Source organism: Haemaphysalis longicornis, unplaced genomic scaffold (genome assembly GCF_048455015.1).
Source record: "Haemaphysalis longicornis isolate Haplotype H1 unplaced genomic scaffold, Haemaphysalis longicornis Haplotype H1 scaffold_4, whole genome shotgun sequence".
Taxonomy (NCBI): Eukaryota; Metazoa; Arthropoda; class Arachnida; order Ixodida; family Ixodidae; genus Haemaphysalis; species Haemaphysalis longicornis.
The window spans coordinates 18,936,406-18,959,505 of NW_027526361.1; the positions used below are offsets into that span (position 1 = coordinate 18,936,406).

Sequence of the window (23,100 nt, forward strand, 5' to 3'; positions counted from 1 at the left end):
TTCCAAATTATGAGAGTAAATTATAGTGATTTTAGTAATGAGAAGTTCGGCATGTGCTAAACACGTAGTCTAGCGGTTTCTTGGATAAGCGATGTCAATCATTCACCAGCGACGGTTCTAATGATGAGTTTTCACATGTAACTATAGAGATCTCAGCTTTTATATTTTTTTTCCTGCGCTACTTCATTGGTACGCGCTGCTGTAACAAGAAGTCGCGAGATGGCGTGAGGATCCCACTACACACCATGCGCAACGGCCCTCAGCAACAAGAAAAGCGGTCGCGTGCACGGAGGGCGCGCCTTACACACGCACGCGTTGTCGTAAAGGGGCGCCCGGGCATTCTGCCAAATGCGCTATAACGGGGACGTCCTGATCAGAAGAGGCCCATCGTGCAGCGAAATCGTGTGGCAAAGGAAAAAACATGTCCGTGTTCGGCATTCCGGAATGGATAGTTTTGGTATTAACTGCAACTGTTCTTCTATATCTGTGAGTACGTCATTAACTTTCTCTCCAGAAGTGTAGCGAGTCTTGGCGAGTTGACACGCGTTCATTTTTAACGAAGCACGAAGGGAAGCTCAAAAAGTCTAATAATTACACACTGAGGGCGCTGACTATAAAACAGAGGTTTCATTGAAAAACCCGGTTCAGTCATTTGGCATTGTGCACTGTGATTATTTGCCACTTTGAGATGTATTTCGCCCTGTTATAAAAACGAACAATACTTCATATTTTCTCGGTTATGAAGTGCGCCTTAACCTTTTAAAACTAAAATTTTTTCGATACTATAGAGTTTACTAAATTTTAAAGGGGTAACAGAAGAACCACAGGTTTGGCGAAATCTCGTCTGGTAGGGTAGAAAAGTTATATTTAAGAAAGAATGTCGCGGAAAGCAAGTTTATTTTTTTTAAACAGACGTTTAGCCTTCCATAATGTCTTTTTAACAAACCTTCGGTCGCCGATCCTGCGTCTCTGAGTAACAAAGCATAACTGGAAGCTCCAACGTTGTACTTTGATCATTTCTTTGCTACAGAGTAGCCAGAAATAGATAATAGTCAAGGACGTTTTCAACTACATGAAATGGCACGAGGAATACAGGCAGCCAATGAGTGACACAAAGCCTTGCAGATGAAAAGACAGAAAAGGCATGAAGAGGGACAGAGACAAGTGTCGAGAGAAATAGAAACTCAGATTCAACTTTTAGTCTTACTATGACACCGTCAAAAAGGTTGTGAAAGTTTACCGAAGAAAAATATGTGTTCGACATACGATAGCATCTGCTGTCCCTGCAATACAACTCCCCCCTTCCCCTGCTCTCCTTAGAATGACAGACAGACGCTTAAATAGAGCCTTTAAAAAAATCGCCCCGCTGTTTTTCCTTTGTTTTTTTTTTTGTTTTTTGAGAGAAAATCCTACTTTCTTGGTATCCCCGTTGACTCTCGGTAACTACTCGTGTGGGCGCCAACCTGTTAAGAAACACCCAGTTTTCGTCTGTCTTTCTCTCTGTCACTCAGTCTGCAACCCACCGCCGTGCGTCGTCAATGGGTCGCATGGTCCACGGATGGCTCTCGTGACCCAAAAATGGAGTGGGAACGAGGAAGACGTAGCGGAGGCTAGAACAGTGTAGAGGAGGAAAGGAGTAGTAGAGTGAGTGGGAATGGGTATGAAAAAACGTATGAGGGAGAAAAGAAGAGCGGGAGGGAGAGAGAGTTGGGAATGGAGAAATGTAGGAGAACGAAGGGCGAGCGCAGGGGGGAAGGGAAAATATGACAGAGGGAGTGGGGAGCGGGGGGGAAGCAGACGGGTAGTGAAGTGCACCGGGAGGAGGTGATAGGTGCAGGAAGGGGGATGAAGACGAAGATGTAAAAACGGGTCGTTACTTAGCAGAAGTGGCAAAACTGCTGCGTCATTCAACGTCCTTTCCAGCGAAACAAGCGTATACGCGGCCAATCTTTTACTTACTTTTAGGATACAAGAATACTCGAGTGGCTTACCTCACAAGCGTGGACTGGGGAAATTTAATAAAGACGATGCACGATCTGGCTCTTCCTTTTACTATGTAACAAGCACGAACAACAACTGGTATTAATTGCTCTATTCAGCTTTAAAGGTGCCATGCAGACAAAACACGTTTGGTTCATTCTAATAATTGCCTCGTTAGAATACCACTGACGCCACTTTTAACATAAACTTCCCCCAAATCGGCTACATAATTAGGAAAAAAGGGAATGGCCATGTGACTCACTCGCTCATTTTCCGCACAAGAACATGTGGCGTCATATTCACAGCCGTGCGATTGGCTGAGGCTGGCAAACGCAAACGCAAATTAGGCTGGGCTGATAAGCCTGCCGAGTGAGCTATTCTCGCTTCTTAAGTGTAATGCATATCCATTTTATAGCAGTAAGAATGTTGGGGTAAACAATGTAAGTTACGAAAGTACAAGTAAGCAAAGTACCAGTGCGCACTGCATGCTGTTGGTACTGCGCGCACTATGCTTGTAGTAGCTGCACAGCATTGCGGCGCTTTGGGGTTCTCTCACACGGCACTGGCTGATTGGTGTAAGCGTCGGTGTCTTACGTGACCGTATTTGTCGAACATACCCATGTTCCACGAAACAATTACTACCTACCGCAAAAAAAAAAAAAAGCCAGGTGGAAATACGGTAAAAAAAAACAAAGCAAAGGTGCGGAGAAGTATGGTGGTGTCATCTAGGAGAACTGACGGTAAACAAGGCCCCGCAGTATCAACACAGCGCGCCTCCGCTCTAGCACGGCCGTGCCAGGCTGAACAGCGAAATTGAAGTTCGTTTGGAGACCCGTCCATGTGACGTTATGGCAGACGTCACGAAGCACACGATTTGGCGGGAGAATCAAAATTTTAACTTAAGTTTATTAATTTCTCAGTGACTAAAGCAACACTTGCTGCCGGAAAAGCGCTGGGGGCACTATAGAACATCAAATCCTTCGAATAAAATGAACTTGTTATTTTTCTGCATAGAAAAACCGCCAGCAAACACCTTATTACCTGGTGATCCGGAGAGCCTCTCCGCCATACAAGTTTCCCTACACAACTTTTATCTAGGTTTGAGGCATAATATATTTTTGTGCAGTAGCAATTGCCACCGCTGCGCCACGGGACGCATCACTCGAATCAGCTCCAACATACTAGCACGCCGACCATCGCTCCCAACGACCCGTATAGTGTGGATCCCTGGCCAAACATCTCTTCCTGGGAACGAGGTGGCACACGCCACCGCCCGCGAACTCACTTGCCGGGCATTCCCAGAAGAGACCAAAGACGTACCGGCTCACGAAGACCTAACTTTCAACCCCCTGCCCCCAACGTACTCCGACATCTTAGCCAACTACCGGAATTCCCGATGACTCCATCCCACCCCCCCCCCCCCCCCCCCACACACACACCCCTCCCTCACAGCCACCGACGCCCGCATATGGCGCCGCCTACAAACACACCACAATCACACTCGCCTTCACTATGTCTCCCCCACCCTCTACCCATTCAACTGTCCACATTGCAACTCTCCCAACACCACCAGCCACCTAGTTTGGACATGTCCGTCCAATCCCCTCCTCCCCACCCCTCTCTCCCCCTCTCCTGAGCATTGAGAGCGCGCGCTGCACTGCAGCCAGCTCGAAGAGCAGGAATCCTTGATTCTCCGGGCGAAGGCTGCAGCCACAGCCCGCGGCCTACCGGAATAGGATGGCCACCCAGTGCTCCACTTTTAAATGCAGAGCATTTCTTTAACTCACGATGTCACCCGTTCTTGGCGTCCGTAATAGTCCGCATCGCTCGCAGGTGCGCCCTCTCGGCCCGATCGTGGCGTGATAAAGGCGGGTGTCGGCGAGGCTGGAACGCACTCATCGCCGCGCTCTCTCGTCAGCCCCGCTCCTCCTCGCCTACTCTCCGCTCGCGTCGCGCGCTCTCTCCGCGGTCGGTTCGCGCCCAACAGGTGGGGGAGCGCGCGTCGCGGGATCAACAACATCTGTGGCGTGATCGTGACGTCAGCATCGCGCGCGCGTGGCGCGATCGTGGCGTGATAAAGGCGGGTGTCGGCGAGGCTGGAACGCACTCATCGCCGCGCTCTCTCGTCAGCAGTTGCCACAAGTGCAACAACATTAACGTAACGCAAACTGCTTAACGTCGTGCTCCCCCGGAAATGCTCTGCATTTGATCGTGCCCCTCGCGAGGGGGATGTTTCTTTGCCCCTACCACCATTTGCGCTTGCTTTAATTTCGTATGCTGGAGCTGCTTTGCGGCATTTCGAACGCGCCATAATTTCTGGAACCGTTGATTTACATCCCGAATTTGCTGTCACTGTGCTTAAATTAATACCATGGTACTAGCTCGATGAAGCTAATTTGTGCATCGCGCACTCCACCAGAGATACCTACGATTTCGTGACGAGAAACGAGTTTTTTAACCCAACTCCCTTCCCCTCTTTTCTTAATAAACGATTTCAACAACAACAACAACAACAACAACAACAGTATGCGTTACATACATATACGTAGAAATATAGTAATGGTTACCGGGCACTTTGGAATGACTGCCGAAATATATTGGGGCCAAACGACTAAATTCTTATTTTCTTACTTTGTTGCAGGATTTTGTAGCTTCAGAATAACGCCTTGTACTGAGATAGTCATAACTGTTTTCGGATACGGGTTTTTAACTCGTCACTCTTTTTCTTCGCTTTTAGTCGTGTGTCAAGGCACAGAAATCACTGGAAAAAGCAAAATGTCCCTCATGAAGACTACGCCTTGGTCTTTGGGCCCATGCTGAAGATTATGAAAAAGGTAAAAAAATTATTCTATGAATTTCTGTTCATTTTTTTTATTGGGTGTTTCGAAAGTTCGATTTGTTTATTTCCGCATGTATTCGCCACGCCTTGATACCAGTCCACGCAGCGTCGTTATCTACGGTGTTTCTCTTGTAATTTTTAAACTGGAAGGATACGATATTAATAAAATTTATCAACTGCAATAGTAAGGTAGCAGCAATATTTCTACACATATAAAAGCCATTCTGTTTTCTCTTTGGGTCACTTATATAAGTGAGCATGCACAAGAACTTCATATGCACTTTTCCAGAATGAGATCTCGTTTGCATAAACCGCATTGCAGCTATGACCCCCGCATAACCACCGTGTTAAAATTAGTGCTTTTTTTGGCCGCCGGTAGACTTTTCAGGCGATTAGAAAGAAGGACCTTCTGAAAGTGCCGCCTATGCTGGACACATTGGTTTGTGACCAGTATTCAGATTACTCTTGCTACTTTTATTGCAGCCTTTCCATGAGCTCGACCAAGAGCGCTACAAAAAGTACGGAAAGATATATGGGTGAGTCTAGTTGTGCACAACTTTTCACGTCTAAGCGTTTCCGCGTGTGATCAACACAACTTCATTCCCCCCTATACAGAACACTGCCCGAGTGAAAAACGTGTAAAGAAGCACTGACAATTATTATACTCCTTAATGCGACATTTGTGCGCAGTGCTAACTGCAGTCTTCTAGGTCAAGGCGCATATCTGCTGCGTCTCAGGAAGTGATCACGTGATCAGCGAACGCACGGCGGCGCGCGTTACTCTGCTGTTATTTCGCAGCCTGTCGCAGCCGCCGAGCATGTTGTTGCGAATCGGGTCTGAATCTCCCGCGCGAATGTCACATGGTTCGGATGAAAAACAAAGGAGGAGCGCCAGGCTAAAGTGTGAGGGGGAGGGCGCTCCTCAGCGGCTACACATGACGAAAGTGTGATGGGGAAACGGCGAGGGAGATGATGCCATAGCAGAATGTGCCGCCCTCTCCCTCGCACTTTTGCCGAACTTTCCTCCACCATTTTCTTTCTGCTTTCGCTCGCTCAGTTACAACGCCGTCGCCTTCGCCAAACCACAGTAGAAGCCGCCAGTGCTGCACCCTAAAATAAAAGCTACTGGACGCGGCTTGCTGCAAAGCACCTGTATCCACTTTGCCACATTTTTCCCGTTGTTATCCTCATTGACTCCTATCAGTTGTACATTTCTTATTAGGAAACAAAACTGCTGTTTACTTTATGTTTCAAAAGCAAAAGGCCATAGATTTCCTGGGGAAATAATTGCATAAGGCCAGTCCAAAGCATTATTATTCAGGTATTTACAAATTGAAGACGAGTTGAAGTTCTGTATTGAATTGAAGTTCTGTATTTATGTACAGGGAAGGGAAACTCCCAATAACAAAGCAATATAAATTACCTGGCTTAGTAGCAATTTCTACGAAGAAACACCCGCTGTCCTGAAAGGAATCAAATACTTTCATACCGCCATTCCCGAATCAGAACCCGAATATGCACTCAGCAACAAGAAATAAGGCCATAAGGCCATAATAGTGCTGAAGCTATAAGGCCCTCAAAGCCATAAGTGGAGAATAAGGGGTGCGAGGATGCTGCCCAATAACTAAGTAATTTATTAAGGGGAAGTAACCATTACGACCGACCAACGAGAAATTAGGAAATAAAAAATGAAAAGAAGGAAAAAAAAAGCTATATCTGCAGTATTGAACAACACGAACAAATCTAATTCCGAAATTTTCCCTAACAAATTATTTTACATCTCCAGCTGCGTCCAGACATGGCAGTTGGCCACTATTATACAACACTAGGTATAATTTAAAGCAGCGTTTGCCGTATTTCCCACTCACGTATATAACTTCTGGTGGCGGGAAATAGTTTTATGAATAATTCTAGTAGCCTATTGTTATCAACTGAGAAAGAAACACGAAGATGAAATATTGAAAACGATGCCCAATATATGAAAAAAGAACTAATTTTACAAACCTTTTCAAGAGACGATAACTTAGATGAACCACAATGTCCTCCAAATTTATACCTCCTACAGTACAGTCATACTGTTCGATCATAACATAACAATGAAGTATGACAATCATTTAAATGCAAATGGGTCGTCAATGGGCCCAAAGATAGGTGTAATGTAATGAATAGAAATTTTGTGTATTCTGATGTAAGATTGACATTAGTAAAGCTACAAATTATCCCTGTTCCCAGCATTGGGGAAGCTGGTAGTAGTCATAGTTACTAACTTCTACGATATGTCCCTAACAGCAGATACCTTTAGCAGTTTCGTTTTTTAAAGGGACGTAGCAATTCCCAGCCGTTTTGGCGGGAAATGTAGCGACTTTAAAAATCTCTGGTATATGTCTTCAAATTTTCGCGATATGGCCCGTGCGCGCACCCTCATTTTCATTCTCGAAGTTTTCATGCTCTGTTATTGTAACATTCAACTGCAAACTCTACCAAAACATCGTCGTGATCAAATATAAATTTGGCGATTCATGCTAGGATTTGTTTTCCACTGCTGACTACGTACACTCATTGTTAGTGGTTAGTGCGTCCTGCATTTGCCCGACACCAGTCCGAGCAAAGGGAAAGGGAAAGAAGGTCGCGCTAAGCGGGCTTAAGACAGACGAGCGTTATGAAGGTGTTGGACATAAAAAAGGGACGTTTTTTGGATTGTTCGACGTGGGAAAGTGACGAAATACCTAATTTATAAACCGCACTACGCTGTCTACAGAGCTAAAAGGCTAACTGAAGAGGCAGAGATTTGCGATTCCTCGACGTTTTGCTTATTTTTAGTTGAATTTTCTTCAACGTGAACAAAGCATACTACTTGCACAAAAAATTGCGCCATAACCTTTATGTAATTCGCATTTTTGGAAGCCGCTAGTTTGGCGTGACTCCCCGCGACTGATCAGCATGGCGGCGCCGATGACAAAAGAACCAGGACATTAAGTTACCTTAACTCTGGAGGAGTGTAACGACGTAAAGGAAATGGATGCGCGCACCAACCTCCCGTCTTCGTGTTTCATCAATAAATTTTGCACTTAGATGTATTTGCAAACACATGGCACGTATAGCTTTAACAAAAATGAAACGCATGAAAAAAAAAGTTCAGCAAAATTACCATAAACGCAGCATACTCATCTCCACCCGGTATGGGCAGAGATCAGAGACTCTCGTCCAGAACATGCTAGGAATTTTTTTAATTACAAAAAGGGGGCAAATTATTTGTTTATCAAAGCCTTATATCACGTGACTGCTTTGTTTATGACTTCCGAACAATGAAAACTAAATAGTGAGCCGTATTTATCACAGTGTTAGGGCTTGTTCATCATTTATTCTGTTTTTTTATCTCAAGATGGCAGGTAGTTGAATGACTCATTTTGACATATAGTGTGCTTTTCTGCGGCCTGTGTCAATTTTTTTAATAATCTGGTTGGCGACACTCACACCAGTTAAATATTTTTCTCCGCCTATCATTCTCCCAATTACCAAACGTATGTTGTAATATATCATTTCACAACTGGGACCTTCGAAATTATTTGAATATTTATTTTACAATTGCGCTTTTCCAATTAAACTTCGTTGGCATGGGAGGGAATTTATTTTATTCTTGGTTCGCTTTCTATTTTTCCCAGTCTTTAAATAAATAAAGCTATTCTGAGGAGCGGGAACTCCTGATAATAGCATTAGTGCAATCTCCAGGGTTTTGCTTTGACAAAACTGTGTAATTCTCTGTAAACAATGTCAAAAGTCAATGCAGTTGCTAGTGCCACCGTACCTGCTTTGTTGCGGCCGATTCTGTTCCTGTGGCCACTGTTACCATCGGGAAGGCGTCCCCGAATGGGACTGCGTCGCCTCCGTCATGTGAGGTAGCGTGGTGAAGAGCGGCCAGCAAAGGTTGCTGCCATGGTGACAATAAGGAGGAAAACTAACTGGTTTACTTCAGGACGAGAGATAAGCCGAAGCAATACAAGAAAATATCCTTCCAGGAGAGGTTACAGTACAGGACTCGAGGAGAGGGACAGCTTGGATTTGGTGCTCAAAAACGAATCAACTATCCACCGAGAGGGCGGACACAATGGTCTTTCCACAATACCACGGTGCACACGGCCCGCAAATAGTACAGACACACACTAAACTCTTTCCGAGTTCATGAGGGGCCGGCAGCAGCGGCGCTCACTGAGTCTGAGGGAGGGGGAGAGGAAGACTCGGTTGGGGCGTCCGCGTCCTTCGAGCAAGTTGCTACACGATACGCTCTGCAGCCGCCTAAGTTTGAATCACCGAAAGTGAGGCGCCCGCACACCGGCCGTTTTCAGGCACGTTGCGACTTGTCTGAGACAGCTTTCTCGCACAACGGAGCACTCCGCAAAATTTGCAGGACGTGCGAACATGGTATCGGAGCGCAGAATCGTAACACCACTTCAAGAACTGCTTCTATTTACTTATTTATTCATTTACAATACCCCTAAAGGCCCTCGAAAGGGGGTATTGCATAGGGGGGAGGGGGGGGGGGGGGCTTCGATAAACAACCAGAATACACGTACATTCAGGTGCAGCATACACAAAGGAAAGAGATAGAGAGGTCAACAACAACCAGAAGTTTTCTTGCGTGTGCGTGTGCGTTGGCACGCAACAAAGCAATGCAATTCATCATTGCATGTGAAAGTGAAAAAACAAAAAAAAAGTAATAAAATTAAAAAATAACATAACGAATATAAAAACGTTAAGAGCATGCAAGAACTTACTAAGCATCAAAAGTATCAAGAATACACAGCGAACAAAGAAAAGACAACACTGTTATCAGCACGTCACTGTAGTGCAAATTAAATCCTTAAACTTGGCTACATCAGTTTCTATGGCTATGTGTGAGGGTAAATCGTTCCAATCAATGATAGTGCGTGCTATGAAGGATTGTGCATATGTGGATGACCGACACAACATGTGTTTCACTTTGTTAGGGTGATCGCGACGAGGAAAGATTAGCGGAGGGGACTGAAAAAAATCATCACGGAGTGCGCAGTGGTGGAAAATTTTATGGAACAATGAAAAGCGTGCGTGTTTGCGACGAAGGCTCAATGATTGCAAATCGGCTCGTTTCTTCAATGCTGTAACACTGGTGAATGTAGAATAATTTGAAAAAATAAAACGGGCCGCACGGTTCTGCAGGGCTTCCAAATTAGTAGCTAAGTATGCCTGATGGGGGTCCCAAATGGCCGCCGCGTATTCAATTTTGGGGCGAATGATTGTGATGTATGCCTGCTTTCGTACGAGTGGAGGAGCTTGCTTGAGGGTTCGTTTAAGTAGTCCAAGTGTGCGGTTAGCAGCAGCCAGGGTTAAATTAATATGGTGATGCCATGTAAGGTCAGACTGGAAATGAAGGCCAAGATATTTGTAGGAAGTGGTAAATTCAATCGTGGTGTTATTAATGAAGTGTTTTCAGTTCAAGACTTACGGCCGTTAAATGTCATTAACTTTGTTTTAGAAGTATTAAGCGTCATAAGCCATTTGGAGCACCATACGTTAATTGCATCAAGGTCAGATTGTAAGCATTGGCGATCTATATCAGAGGAAATTGTGCGGTAATTTACTATATCATCGGCAAAGAGACCAACCCGGGACGTTAAGCTAGAAGGAAGATCATTAATATAGATTAAGAAAAGCAGAGGACCAAGTAGGCTTCCCTGGGGGACACCGGAAGTAACATGGGCAAAAGAAGAACTGTAGTTGTAAGCGGAAGTAAACTGCATTCTGGAAGAAAGAAAATCTTTAACCCACGCGACCACGTTAGGGTGAATGTTGAGGCATGTAAGTTTGAGAAGCAGTCTGTGGTGTGGAACGCGATCAAATTCTTTAAAACAATCAAGGAAAACTGCATCAATTTGTAAGCCAGCGTCGACGGATGAATGTAGGTCATGAACAAATCCGGCAAGTTGGGTTTCACAAGAGTAGCCCTTGCGGAAACCGTGCTGATACTGATATATAATGCTATGGCTTTCTAAGTATTAAGCAGTTTGAGAGTGAATGATGCGCTCCATAACCTTGCATATGGTATTTGTTTGTGACATAGGTCTGTAGTTGCATGGTGAAGAACGATCGCCTGACTTAAAAAAGGGTGCTACCTTGGCTATTCGCCAGTCGTTGGGGATAGTGCCTGTCGCAAGGAACTGTGAAAAAAGGACAGTTAGTATACTACAGATGCCTCGGGATGCATTTCTCAGTATAGTGTTAATAATACCAGTATCACCAGATGGACTATAAAGTGAGCCGCCGTACTTCACGTTCATAGCATCTTCACTCAGTGACTGCCCTTTTTTCGTGGGAATGGCGCAGCATGTTTGAAAGTGGGAAACCATCGCTGTTCGTTGCTGAACCGGAACTGGTGAAACAAGTCCTGGTAAAGGATTTCCTGGCCCTCCCCAACAGACGAGTACGTACACTGAGCGCACTAGCAAGTGTGCGATCTTGTCTAACCTTCACGCTTCGTGAATTTATAGCTAGCCGCCCCCAAGACGCTGGGCCTGTTTAGCGCTCCAGCCATAGTTGCGTGTCAACATTTTCTATAGTTTTTAGAAGGTAAACGACGCTGCACGTTCAGGTGCCGTCATAAGTATATGGAACAAGGATTTGTAAATATCACAAAATATTGGTTTTACTCGTTTTAGGGAAGCCATTCCCGATTTACTGGGCGCTTTTTTACTCCTTTAAACGCAAACCAATGCAGCCGGGCACTTTCAGGAAGAAACATTACTGCAAATGTACGAGACCATGTTCTAATTGCTTTTGACGGCACGTGTGAATGTTTTTACTATTATTTGAACACTTCGGAAGGCAATCTCAATGTCCCGCTTGTTAAGAAAGAGCTCCTTCGCCATATGAAAACGCAGATTGGGAGTCCGCCAAACTTTTCGTAAGAAGGAAGAGATGGCGGGTAGAGGGCAGGGGCAAAGCACTCTTTGTGCATGCAAAAAAAAAAAAGAAAAGCCGAATCATATTTCTTCAGTTCAAAATGATTCGGCTTTTCTCTTTTTTGCATACACAAATAGTGCTTTGCCCCTGCCCTTCACCCGCCATCTCTTCCTCCTTACGAAAAGTTTGGCGGACTCCCAATCTGCGTTTTCATATAGCGAAGGAGCTAAGGAAGAAAGTGGTGTAAATTTAGGGCACTTTCTAATGAAAGTAACATTCGATGATCCTCTTTCCTTACTGAATCGATTTCAGGCCCAAGAGAGACAGGCTGCCCCCCTCCCTCTAAGCGTGCTTTAAAAGTACGTCCATGAAGTCTCACACGACTGTTTCCCCAACAAGTTGCACACCTTGAAAACAATACTAATGTATTCGAACAAATTTCTCTTCTTCGAGTGAATTTCCTTTATCGTTCAATCAAAGTCATGGCGAACCAAGGTGCGAAAACACAGGTGCAAACATTTTCTCGGAAATGTGTGTCACAATTACAAAGCGAGCGCGAGGGCTCCTTAGAAGCTGCCTGCTGTGTGTGCTGCTCATTAGCCATGAACGAATTTGGCTGAAACAATGTGTGTAAAATTTTTTCACTGTTCGAAAAGTTTTTTGAGCAGCTTGTCTCGTTTTAGCAAGTCATTCATTCCCTACCCCTTCTTACAGACAGGAGACTTTTTCGAACCTATGCTCGACAACATGCTGAGCGTCATATCTTATCCTCGGTGGAAGACTATTCGGGGATACTATTCACCGGCGTTCACGTCCGGGAAGCTGCGGAAGGCGAGTCTGAATTGTTCAAATGCATTGCACGCCTCTGCGCAGTGACCGCTTTTCACGCCGACACAAAAAAATGCGCTATCAAACTTCACCATTCATTATATTCATTGCAGGAATAAATTAGTCATTTCGCATTTAAGCCAGGTAGAAAAAATAATTTGTGTCAGCTAGGTGAGCCTGTTTTCACACTCCAACTGCGGCGGAGTTTTCTCCTTTGCATGGTCGCATTAAATCTCGGCTGTCATTAAGCATAGCTGAAAAAAAAATAAAATTGCGATGCATTCGGGCCAGTTCGTCTTTATACACCAACCATTTTTTGTTAAATGACATTTTCCTGACAAACAAACCTGGTTACATTGCTTAAAACAACTCTTTCTAGTTTTCCTGTCTTAGTCCTGCACCAAACATATTCAGAACTACCAATCAACTAAAACTGAAACAGAACTAGGCAATTCAGAAAAATGTTTGGGGGGAACTCAAAACATTTCAACGACATTCAGCCGTCCCGAGCTAAACCCATATTTCGTAAAACTAACGTGGTCATTCGTCGTATATCTTCGGAACTCGAGTATCAAAAGAGGGGTTGATTATTTAGGTATGCGGTGGATAGGTGAGAACGATTTCCTAAATCCAGCACGTAGCGCTGACGGGGCTTAGCAAACGAGTGCTAGCCAGCTGAATTTATTCTTCAATTAAAAGTAACTGTGATGGTACGGGACAAAGGCCGAAGAACCTACCACCCTGCTTCATTTTTCAGCTGACCTCTTTTTTGCATTTATGCTTCAGTTTCAGCAGTTATAAGATTTGTTTTGGTTTTTTTAAGAACTATTTAGCGACCGCGCCCCAACAGACGTTGCTTGCTCGCCGTTTTGCCTGTTTGCGAGCAAGCAGTGTAGCCCCGATCGCCGGTGACTGCCCCGATGGCCCTTCTTGCGGGGCCATGTACCGACCGCTGCGGGCGCCTCCCCGTCTCATCATCGGCCCGTACCCGCCCATGGATCCTCATCAATGTGTCCCTCACGATATCGTGCCGGACGGCGTTCCAAGTGGTGGCTCTGTACCACTAGAAATTAGTCAGCCTGTTTCTGATCACTTCTGTCAAGGTGAGGATGCCTTGAATGACACTAGTGGGAATAGTGCGTCTCCAAAGAAAGCTCGAGTCGACTGCTCTTATTATGAGGAGGCAACGTCAGTGTGCTCTGGGCCAGATGACATCGAAGCCAGTGAAGAAAGACGCTGAAGGCGGTTCATTTACAACGGCGACATATTACAAGAGCAGGCCGTCAGGCATCCCAATTCTGTTCAAGCCAGTTGTGCCTGAGGCATCTTTTTGGATAGTGAACCCGAACGTGGTGGCTAGAGAAGTCGTTGCAGTTGCTAAAGAACAAGATTTAAGTCATCGCATCAACCGAGATTGCAGCCTCTCTCTCAGTGTTCCCTCTCTGGCTGCTGCTCAGCTGCTATGGGCAACTTTCAAGATGGTTTCAGTAACAGTCAAAGCCCAACTTACAGCCTCAACTTCGGCCGTATAATTGACGTACCCATAGAGTACATGAAAAACTGCCTACTTGAGTATCTTAAGGAAGTAGGAGTTGTGTTTGTTGCGACAGGAGTCTTTTGCTCCCGGAGAAGATGGCGCAGTGGAAGAGCGTCGCCTTCGAAACATTGTATTATAGTTCTAACCAGACCGCCCTATGCCCGCACGTGTGTTCCCGGGCTTTACCAGCCACCCTGTCACACAGCACTTCAGAACAGCGACACAGTGCTACAAACGCCAGCGTCATGGACACATTGCCATGTTTTTTCACGGACCCTTGCGTTGCACGGTGTGTTCTGACCCCCACCTCAAAGTCACAAGGTCACAAGGCCCATCAAGGCGAGAGCCAAAGTGTGCAAACTGCGCCGCATCACATGCAGCAAATTTCTCAGGATGTCCCCACCAAAAAGCTGCTACAGCAGCAAAAAAGCATATAATAATACTTGTTCATAGTAACAGCGCTAACGAAACGAGACAAAAAGAAGATGGCACAAATCCCGCCGTGTTTGTGCACAAACAAACACAAACAGCGCCGTGTTTGTGCCCTCTTCTTTTTGTCTCGTTTCGTTAGCGCTGTTACTACGAACATGTACCAACTCGCCCAGTGTTCCGTTTTAGTAATATAATAATACAAGAAAATAACCAACACCCAGGCAAAGTAAGCCGAACAAACATAACGCTAGAGGCAATGCCTCCTTTCAAAAGCAACTGCGACATCGCGGGGAACCTATGCCGAAGTCACCGCTGACTCATCACAACAGACACACCCGCCTGCACCTCGTTCAAGAAATTTGGTACCTAACTTCACTACGGTGATTTCAGGTTCGGCTCCTATGGCGGATCCATCACATCAGCGACCATTGGATACACATAACGGGCAGTCTAATGGCGTATCTCCACGACCGGAGAGGCCAGCAGTTCCACAGTCTGATGAAGAGATATCGGACAAGGCTCTTATACGGATACTCATTTTAGCGCTCCGTTCCATCGTCCGTCTCCTTCCACAAGCTAGTTCCTTTCCAGAAACTCAAGCTCTGCTATCACTAGCACAAACCCCCTCTTTTATTGCGATCCGTACATTGGGTATGTCTAACACATACCAACGGAGAGCTATTTTCCAATGGAATACTAATGAACTCACCCACAAGACAAGTACATTTCGTCCATTTGTGCATTATTATAACTTTCCACTTCAAGCTTTGTGGGAAACTCGAGTATTTGACCAGTTTCGACTGGCTAACTATGTGCACTATTGGTCTAAGAGACGAAATGGACACAGCCGTGTCATGCTTTGCGCACGCAAAGGTTTACCCTCATCTCTCATGTTCTCATTGACCTCTTCTTTACCGGAGTATATTGCAGTGAAAGTTCTATGCGCATCCTTCATTTTCATTGTCGTTAGTGTCTACATAGAGCCACAAACCACTGTGAGTTCATCTGTGCTTAATACTTGATTTAGAAACCTGCCAGCTCCAATTCTTGTATGCGGTGATTTCAGCGCCCATATTCCATCATGGGGATACCAGCGGATATGCAGTCGGGGCCGATTAGTATAGGAAATCATTAAGCGTAATAACTTATGTGTTTGGAATGACGGCACACCAACGTATCTAGGTGAGTGGGTTATAGTAGTGTGCTTGGTTTGACGTTATGCTGTCCAGACATTGCATCGGAGGCGTCACGGTGTGTGGATGCTGATACTCATGGCAGCGATCATCTCCCTGTCTTGATTCGTCACCAATGAATTTGCCTGACGCAGCAGCCAAGGATGGCATTCATTACAAACTGGAGTGCTTTCCACTTTCATAACGATCATTCTATAGGTATACCACTGGCAATACTGGCACCTTCGTACAAATGGTCAAATCCACTATGACAAAGGTTACCAAGTGGATTCCTGTTCCACGGGCCAGTGCTGGTGTAAACGGAGAGTATGTACGACTGCGCGCATTTCGACGTCGTGCTGAATGGTGTTCTTGCCGCTCAGGAAAGCTAGAAGATTACTGCATAGCACAGATAACGTTAATTAAAATGCGTAAGAAACGGCAGCAAAGTGTGGGATACGATTCGCGCCCTTCGATCACATGTGGCAGCAAGAATGCCTTTTCAAATATTAGCACTATACAGAGAATTGTCCGAAACAGCTGTTCCGGACGAGTTCTGTGCCTGGATTACAAGGCTTTCAGAGGCAATGACCTGCGATTAGTTTATCGCATGTCGCAATACCGCTAGGTCATCCTTCCATACATACAGGACGTCGTGCCACGCAAAGCTTGACGTCGGTTTTTCGCTGACTGAGCTCGAAGAAGCCTTGCGAAGAAGTCGCCGCAGTGCCGCCGCTGGACCAGACAACGTCACCTACGCTCTCCTTTGCAATCTTGGTGCTGGCAGGACCATCCATCTCCTACATTTATTCAATGTATTTTAAAATGCTGAGGATATCCCCGAGTCCTGGAAGTTATCGAAGATTGTGCCTCTCCTAAAGCCAGGAAAATCACCACGTGCGATCGACTCGTTTCGGCCTGTCAGCTTGACCAGTTGCATAGCCAAGCTATATAAAAGGCTAATCTTTTATAGATTAAGTTGGTTTTAGAAATATCTGTGTGTTTCCATCATGTATGCCAGAATTCAGGTCACGTCGGTGCACTATGGACAGTGTCCTACACCTGGTGACTTTTATTGAACAAGAGCGCTCTCAAGGAAACATATTAGCTGATTTTGGGTATTAGTCGAAAATTCGACACCGCAAGTCATTTCCACATTCTTGAAGGCCTTGTCGAAATGGGAATTCGTGGCAAAGTACTTCGATGGCTCGAGAACGTCTTGAAGAGCAGAAGAATATATATGTGCACCAGCCAAGGAGACAGCCAACATCATCCAGTGGAACACGGAGTTCCTCAGGGAAGAGTGCTACGTCCACTGTTGTTTAGTGTTGTAACAGCGAAGTTGCCAGCCTTCCTTTCCCCGTAGATGCACGTAACCATCTACGCTGATGACATTTGCATTTGGTGCAGCGGCGCTTGTTACTTGTCGATCCTAGCTTACCTCCAAGCCGGCACTGACAGCATTGATTAGTTTCTACGTGCGCGAAGGATGGATGTATCTGCACCGAAATCAGCCATGCTTGCTTTCACGCGAAAGTTGCGTGGATTACAGCTCACCATGGGCGGTCAGGAGATCCCTCGAGAAAAATGTCAAGTTTCTTGGTATATACATTGACACATCGCTCACGTGGTGCCGGCATATTGATTATTTGCTGGAAAGGGCACAACGTGTAGTCCACGCTTATCTTGACTTCGCAGGCACCTGATGGTGTTGTTCATCCGATTCTATGCTTAGATTGCATGCTCCTCTTGACCGTCAGGTCGTAGTACATTTTATACCTGTTCCTCATGTCCCGTCAAATAGTCATGAGCGCGACTGCAAAGATTGCTAGAGGCCACCGTCTCTGCCTCGTAGTGTCCAGGCTGACGTCGGGAAATATGGTTCTCGCGGAATCCAGAGAGCCACCTGTAAATGCTTTGCGAGTGCTGCAGGTGCGCCGCAATTACCTGAGCCTGACTACACAGCATGCGACGCACCCTTTTGTTCCCCGCCTCCAACAGCGTGCAGCGTGAGAGGTTTATAATGCCATCTTTGGTGGTATCATGGCCCTTTCCCTTGTGTCTAAATGGCAACACAGCATTGGGTTGCCTCCATGAACTGTTCCCTGTATTTACACTACTGCTGACATTCCCGGGATGCCCGAAAAATCATCTATAACTACAGTGACAGCAATGCAGATGACATGCATGAACATTCTGCTGATTATGTGTATATATACTGCGATAGATCATCGACAACCACCTCATCGGCGTCAGCTTTCACAATACCGAGCCTCCGCATTGATCAGGGGGTCACGCTCTCGCACCCCAGATCGTTGACGGCTGCAGAGGTTTACGCTATATACCTTGCAGTCAATTTTATCGCTACCATGTTTTCACCGACTGAATGGGCGCTACTCACAGATTCAAAAGTGGCTGTTCAAGCCCTAAATCCCATTGTTGCTTACACTCACAACGATCTCTTGGCAAAATGCATCTGCGATGTGATGGCAGACTAAGAAAATAATATTTCCATGGATTCCCGGGCATATTGGAATACGTGGAAATTCACGAGCTGACCAACTAGCAGCCACCGCTCATTCGAATTCCACGTGTAGCACCGTGCCTTTTACCAGAGGTGATGTGAAAAATTATCTGAAACAACTCAGCACACACATCACTTTGAAAACCAGGTTGACTGATAAATACCGTTCATCGCTGTTATACCAAGTGGACCCGTCTTTTCATGCCCGTCTGTGTCTTATCTCAGTCGTTCGGTTAACGCGTTATTGCATCGCCTTCGTCTTGACGTGGCCTACACCAAGAAATTCCTTTACCGTATTCGATTTGCTGATGAAACGAGCTGTTTTTGTGAATACCAAGCTGAAGACATGCGTCGTGTCCTGCTTGGGTGCCCCCTATATGTGACCGAGCAGAAAGCATTAGGTGACAAGCTCAGTCTGCTATCTCGGACACCCCTACCTTTTCAGAATTTGTTGGGACAGTGGGACAATGTACGTGACCAAACCAAATCCTTCCTTCCCTTAAGAGAGTTTTTTCAAGTGACGAAGATGGGCAAAAAACTACTAAATGCGTGCACATTCCTCTGGATGAGTGTGGAAACACACAATGGTGTTAGGTATCTAGGTGAGAGTATCTGTGTCGCGTTATGGCCATTTTGTTTTGTTTTTATATAGGTGTATGTAGGTTGTTTGGGTGATCTTTCAACAATTCCAATGTACTTATTCTTTAAGAAAACCATTGTACCTTTAATTACTCCAATGCTTGGAGTTGCCAGCTCCTTTTCAGGTTGGAGCTAAACTCTCTGATAAATCATTATTTCTCTCTCTCTCTCTCTCTCTCTCTCTCTCTCTCTCTCTCTCTCTCTCTCTCTCTCTCTCTCTCTCTCTCTCTCTCTCTCTCTCTCTCTCTCTCTCTCTCTCTCTCTCTCTCTCTCTCTCTCTCGTTTGCCATTGTATTATCCACGGCACTGACTTATTCCCCCTCCTGTCTGTTTTTATACACGCACTCTGCCGCATACACCAAAATGTTAACGAGGGGAAGTCTTGCTTTTTTGCTTGCCACCGCTCACATCATACCTGATAATCGACACCTTTTACAGCTAAACCTTGGCTAAATTGTTGGCAAAACAAGATGCAAATAACGAAAAGTACCCTCCAAATCTCCAAAAATGGCGCGAAGGTATCAAAGGAAAAAAGAAAATGGGACAGATAGTCGGTACTAAACTGAACTGAAACAAGAGCAGTAAGAAGAATCGGAATGGGCATGACACCAAACAAATACCTTTCCTGCCGAGAGCTCAAAGCACAGACGTGAACCTCCTCTAACCCCACGTCCAGTTAGTCAACCATGGTATCTCAACTCGCACGAAAACTTAAGGCAGTTTGGTCCACTACTTGAAAATCATGACTTTTGAGTATAACTCAACAACCATGATATCTTTACGTTATCACTTATGATATAACTCAACAATTTAATGGTCAGCAAAAGTTGCACCTTCATCACCACTTATAAGGAGGCCCGCACCAAAAAAAACAGCAAACTCGCTGTTCAGTACGGAACTGATCCTCTGAATTTTCGCCGCAGGGCTGCTAGAAAGACGTGCGACACAATAATGGTATCTATTCTAATTTCCGAATTACATGAAAAAATTCGAATTACGCCGGAAGTGAACTTCTGGCCCGAACTCACATACACATTCTGTTGTGATTGCTTCTATGCATTATTTTACTGTTCATTCACAAGAGGTTCCACCGCAGTGTCACACTCCGGAACCTTTTTCTGTACGGTCCATCACCATGCAATGTACCTTTGTTATCTGTTACGATAAACTGAAACTGAAACAACGCGAGCTCGGTTGACTTGGGGCGAGCACAGTGAGGTCTCCAACTGTATTTAAGGAAGCATTCCAACAGGCAATGCGCACATGTTTCCTGCCCTCGGCATTTTTTTAGATGGAAGACCAGATAGAGGCATGTACCAAGACGACTGTGTTTCATCTCCGGAAGGCAGCAGAAGAGGGCCGTGACGTAGAACTGGGAAGGTAAGTCAAACCACAGTCATATTTGAGGCCCACTGTCCAGTGTTGGCGTTAAAGAATGGCCATCGGTGACTGCGTCGGCCGAAATGTACCATTTCTACGGCTCACTATGGCGTGTAAACAAACGCTAAATTCCTGGTATACAGCAAAGTATGCTAAAACCTTTTTTAACAGCGAAGCTGTTTAGCAAGTCATAATTTTCCGTGTCCGCAGTTAAAAAAAACCAAGAAATTGCCGAGCGCGCACACGAGCGCGCAGGCCTAGCGGCGACCACCCGGCGGTTAACAAAACCAATAAAATGTCTAGAGCTCGTGTTTGCATGCCTCGTGGCAACCGCCCAGCGTACCCTTCAAACCTTCGTCAAGCCAAGCAAACCCACTTAGGGAGATCGGCCTAGATTGGCCAGAAAAAACTCCAGCGTCCGCCGTAATAGTGGCAACACTTGCTCGGAACGAGAAAGGCACGTAATAGCGTACGCCCCCGTCCAAGGTGATGCCCAATAATTTTTAACTTCCAAAAAACTGAAAGAATTTTACACGTGTAGCAACAATGATGGAGTAAAGGTCGCTGCGGCAGCGAAGAAGAAGCAAATCGGCTGCAATCGTAGACTTAAATGCTCGTGATGATCGCGAAGGCTGCGTGCAGCTTCGCTACCTTCAAGACTTACGGCGTACGTAAGTGTAAGCTTCCTTCATTTTAAAGATACAACGAAAAGAAAATAAGCGCAATTCTTCTTCGCCCTCTTTAGAAAAGTTTCCAAATTCTCGAAGGTCAAATGTTCATTTCGATATTGATGCTACGCAACAACTGCAGGTCTGCACGTGCACGTTTATATTTTGGTATTTTAAAAAATTGCCGTAAATTATTGGGGTTGAATGCTCTTTTGTCTTCTTGATAGCATTTGGTAGTCTAAGTGATGCCGGCTTAACCACTCTTCAAAAGCCGAGGAAAATGCATCATTAATGGCCGATATACAGCAGAATGTTGACGTGAAATACTAGCACTTAGGTCAATAGTACAGCCACTCGGGGGGGCGTTTGTGGTGAAGTCTCACCAGTTAACCATCAGTCAAACCTCTGCATCCTTGCAATACATGCCTCAACTGAGGTAGGGGAAATTGAGGATTCGCAGGCGACCACAAGTGATGTCACATGCCCGATTCGTTATCATCGCTGGTCAGTGAAACCCCATATCTCATACCGCCATACCGGACGTGTCGCTTCAACATTGAAGTTGCCAAATGCAACTTGTACAGCAACAGGTTGCCGTACATTTTCTTCATCTCGTTTTATGCGACAAGCCTGCGAAAATCCCACAAGCCTACGGAGGCCCTGGTTCTCTCTTTGTAGTCATCAGTCTTGTGTGAACGTTTGTAGAAAGTTCGTCAGGTAAAGCGTCTTGCCATTCCCCCATTTTAACGGTCTTTATCATATATTTTGTTCCCTCTTTTGTCCGTATTCTGTCATTGCCCTTGCCTTTTCTATTTGTTTGAATATTTATACTGCTTCCCATTTGATCATTTTTCCCCGTTTCTGATGTGTAAAAAAGTATCAATCTTATTTGACAGCCTCATTCCAGTAGTTAACACTTGTCTGGTTTACTCCTTTACGTAACCATGTCAGCTGTTTCGCATATGCCGCGCTATCGATAACGAATTTAATGGTACTCTGTTTCACCTATTGTAACAATAAACACACCTTCAGCTGACTGTGTATTCTGTAATTTAGAAGAATTTTATTTTTTATGATACCGGCCACATGTTCCGATGCTCTACGATGCACGTTCGCGGCCAACTAGCGGCAGCGGCACATGCGCTGAATAGCGGTTGGCAGGTGTAACGTGAACATCTGTGGTTTGCGGTGTAAAGAAAACGATTGTGGGTACTTTCTATGCTCCCTTTTTTATAGTTTTTGTTGTCTCGCTTAGTACCTTGCTACAAAAAAATAGGGTTAAAATAGTCTTGGTAAGCATTTTTGCTTGGAAAAAATTTTGGGCGAATGGTTAAAGGCCCGTGATGCCTTGCAACACGGTTATTTAAAGCGCCGAAGCGACACTTGGAGAGTATGAGCCAAGTCGGCGGACAGCGTTTTGTTTTTTCGAGCGCCTAGACTTGTTTACAGGGAAAAAGGTCTGTCTTGTGCACAATTGTATTTGCTATCCGCATCCGCGGGGAAAAACAGTTGCCGCTACCGGCTTTCAATCCAGTGACGTTGTGCATACGAGCTGAACTACTTGATACAACGATAAATGGTTCAAGAAACCCCGTTATCACCACATCATTAAAACTGTTGTCGTTGCTCCGAAAAGCTTCATCACAAGAACGAGCCACAGTGGCTAAATTTATCACTAGACATACATTTAACTTCGAAAATGAGAGCGCTCGGTCCGTACAGCGCAAGTAATGTAAAGTGAGATGAAGTAGTTATTTTGGTGAAATTTCGGGGCGCTGTCTGTACACGCGGTTGTTGCACCGCAAAAGTACCATATTAAGTAACCCCATAATATCCGGCAACTGAATGCAGGTTGCCCAGTCTTTACCCGTTCTAAATTTATAATAATATGAACGATGACATTCATTGCGCGTGCAGCATTATCGATGGCGTCTGAATGTACAAGATTAGCGCCCGCAGACATTATTCTTATAGCCTCTGCTGTGCTCCCCTGAATAATATGTCTCTTGCTTCCAGCTTTTTTGGCAACTTTACCCTGGACCTCATCGCTCGGTTTGCCTTCGGGACCAGGTTGGATTCCCACTCTGATCAATGCAACGAGTTCGTCACTTACTCCAAAAAGGCGTTCGGCACTGACATCTCATTCTCACTGGTCATTCACTGTGAGT

The 23,100-nt window shown here is 45.3% G+C and overlaps 1 protein-coding gene across 1 annotated transcript in view; it reads left to right on the plus strand.

Annotated features, from left to right (window-relative positions):
- The first annotated feature begins 273 nt into the window (after positions 1–273).
- Positions 274–23,100, plus strand: part of LOC144178331 (cytochrome P450 3A11-like) — a 36,606-nt gene continuing 13,779 nt past the window's right edge. Inside the window, exons 1-7 of the mRNA XM_077706091.1 lie at positions 274–486; positions 4,718–4,814; positions 5,303–5,355; positions 11,177–11,273; positions 12,467–12,583; positions 20,176–20,264; positions 22,949–23,094. Coding sequence (XP_077562217.1) covers positions 422–486; positions 4,718–4,814; positions 5,303–5,355; positions 11,177–11,273; positions 12,467–12,583; positions 20,176–20,264; positions 22,949–23,094 — 664 coding nt within the window. The 5' untranslated portion in view covers positions 274–421. The remainder of the gene's footprint in view (positions 487–4,717; positions 4,815–5,302; positions 5,356–11,176; positions 11,274–12,466; positions 12,584–20,175; positions 20,265–22,948; positions 23,095–23,100) is intronic.